Here is a 1,104-nt window from a genome sequence, read left to right as displayed (position 1 = left end):
TTTTTTTTTTTTTGTTGGCTAGCTATAAGAATAAAAATGGGAAAATGAAAGAAGATTGGAAAAGTACCATACAAAAACGAATTGTTGAAAGAAACCTTAATCAAAGTAAAAAATACGAAAATATAATGATATCCTACAATTCCCTTGTTGAAGAAAAAAACAATCTGCTAGCAATTATTGCTTCTTTAACGTCTGAAAATATGTACTTATTAAATAACCGAAAGTTAAACCATTCTTTTGAAAGTACTATGATGACAGAAACGAATATATCTCGAAATGAAGATATTTTTTTAAGTAACGAAACAAAAAAAGGACATAATAATAATCAGAATGATTATAATAATGACAATTATTTAAATTATTCTAGGACTAATATATTTACGATGAAAAGCCCAGATAGTCTTTCTCAGAATACTATAACAAAAAAAGAATTTCTAGAAGTTATTAAAGAAAAAGGGAAAAATGAAGAATTGATTATGCTTCTTAAAAACAGTGTTAATGAAAAAGAAAAAATGCTTCATATTTTAAACAAAGAAAATAATACTTTAAATAATGTTATATGTAAAAGAGAAGAAGAATTGTATGAAAAAAAAAAAGATATATTCAAATTAAAAGAATTACTTAATAAAAAGGAAACTGAAATCAAATTATATGAAAATAATAATAAATCTCTTAAAACTAAAATACAACTACATGATAGGAAAAATCAAAAATATTTGAGACAATATAATATTCTGCGCTTTACATATTTCAAACTTTTAAAACAAGTTGGAGAAATGAAAGTCTATAATAATAACATCAATCAAAATTATTTCTCCTTAAGAAAAGAAATCTTACAAAAGAAAGAAGAAAATGAAAAATTACTAAATTATCTGCTACACTGTAAAACTTATTATAAAAAAGAATTAAAAAAATTATATCAACAAATTACAAATAATCAAACAAAACATAAACAAAAAAAATATATACTATTTAAAAATAATAAATTTTATGTTAATTTGTATTTAACGAAATTTTAACATATACATATATCTATATATATATATATATATATATATATATATATATATATATATATATATATATATATATATATATATATAT

The 1,104-nt window shown here is 19.7% G+C and overlaps 1 protein-coding gene across 1 annotated transcript; it reads left to right on the top strand.

Annotated features, from left to right (window-relative positions):
• Window positions 1–44: 44 nt before the first annotated feature.
• Window positions 45–1,019, top strand: PRSY57_1250300 (hypothetical protein; the record flags this gene model as incomplete). Its single annotated transcript, XM_012908914.2, has 1 exon — window positions 45–1,019. One exon carries the CDS (start codon window positions 45–47, stop codon window positions 1,017–1,019), a length of 975 nt encoding a protein of 324 aa, XP_012764368.2.
• Window positions 1,020–1,104: the final 85 nt, after the last annotated feature.

The sequence above is a fragment of the Plasmodium reichenowi genome, chromosome 12, assembly GCF_001601855.1.
Source record: "Plasmodium reichenowi strain SY57 chromosome 12, whole genome shotgun sequence".
Taxonomy (NCBI): Eukaryota; Apicomplexa; class Aconoidasida; order Haemosporida; family Plasmodiidae; genus Plasmodium; species Plasmodium reichenowi.
The sequence above is the reverse complement of the archived record's forward strand: the minus strand, read 5'-3'. Positions and strand labels throughout refer to the sequence as shown.